The sequence below is a fragment of the Acanthisitta chloris genome, unplaced genomic scaffold (assembly GCF_000695815.1).
Source record: "Acanthisitta chloris isolate BGI_N310 unplaced genomic scaffold, ASM69581v1 scaffold29166, whole genome shotgun sequence".
NCBI classification, from domain to species: Eukaryota; Metazoa; Chordata; class Aves; order Passeriformes; family Acanthisittidae; genus Acanthisitta; species Acanthisitta chloris.
The window spans coordinates 10404-11656 of record NW_008676946.1 but is presented as its reverse complement, the minus strand read 5'-3'; the positions used below and the strand labels follow the sequence as shown (position 1 = coordinate 11656).

Sequence of the window (1253 nt, the reverse complement as noted above, 5' to 3'; positions counted from 1 at the left end):
TCTCCAAAAGCTGCAATGCCTCCCACACACCCCCTGGGCCCTGGAACAGCCCTGCTGGATGTTCCTCTTTCCCATTCAGACTCAGCAGTGTACACTAACTGCAGCAGGAGTGTGTGTTTACAGCCTCCCTGACCAGTGGGAGGGAGGGAAGCAGTGCCAGTTGATACACTGTTATTTCTTTTCTTGACAGACAATGGAGAACAAGTTCTGGTTGATGTGGAAGCTAAAACCAACAAAGAGATAACTGAGCATGTTAAAAAGATCCTAGGGAAAAGCAAGTAAGTAACACTAAGTAAGGTAACACACCCCCTAGCATAGACAGCATATAATGCAAACTTCTGTCAGAATACAGAAGCAAATCCCACTTTTCCCAAACAAAGTTGACAGGAGCTAGGTGCAGTCCACAAGCAGGGACCTGCAAATTCATCTTTCTGGTAAACCGGGACCAGAGAAAAGGAGAGAAAGTGTTGCCATTGAGGCTTCTGATAGTAACAACCATCTCTTTTCTAGAGAAACGCTTGAGAAAGAGGAAAGAGAAAAGCAAAAACTATCACATCCAGCAACTTTCGGGCCCAAGAAGTATCACCTGCGAGAATGCATGTGTGAGATTGAAGGGCAAGTTCCCTGTCCTGCACTTGTGCCTCTGCCCAAAGAGATGAGGGGGAAATACAAAGCTTCTCTGAAAAATGAAGCATCAGCCTGACGCCTCAAGCCGTGGTTGGTTTTCCTCAGGGCTGGACAGTGAAGGTGCTTCAGTGAGAGACAAGTGCTGGCAGTTCCTGGCAGCAGGAACAAGTAAGTTCATTCCGTACAGACAACTCTCCCACGAGTCTGCTAGGGTAACTCCAGTGACAAATAAATAAATGTTCAAACCACAGCTCTTTGGTGGCAGCTCTGCAGAGTGTTACAGCCAACACTGCACGGGAGGAAAACGGAATGAGCAGAGCCTGATTTCCTGCTCATGTCTGTTGGAGATGTATGGCAAAACCAAGATCATGTTTTCTTTGGGATGGAGAGGTCAGGGTAAAAAGTTAACTTACCTTAGAAGCAGCAGAGAATCACATAATTTATAGGAAGTGGTGTAGAAGTGTTCCACCTTGTACTAGCTGCAGACAGACAGATTACAATGTACCTCCAGGCTCAAACCACGTGTGAGTTTCCTATTTTTTTAGTTACCACCCAGAAACAACTAGTTAAGTCTCATTTCCAACCAGAGAGAACTTTTGCAGTTGATACTGCAGCCCTGAGGAGCC

General features: G+C 46.0%; 1 protein-coding gene across 1 annotated transcript; it reads left to right on the top strand.

Moving 5' to 3' along the window:
• Positions 1–190: 190 nt before the first annotated feature.
• On the top strand, positions 191–703 carry MRPS25 (mitochondrial ribosomal protein S25; the record flags this gene model as incomplete). The annotated part of the gene is made up of 2 exons (XM_009076331.1): positions 191–278; positions 511–703. Coding segments are annotated over 2 exons (281 nt in total), but the record flags the coding sequence as incomplete, so codon positions are not given.
• Positions 704–1253: the final 550 nt, after the last annotated feature.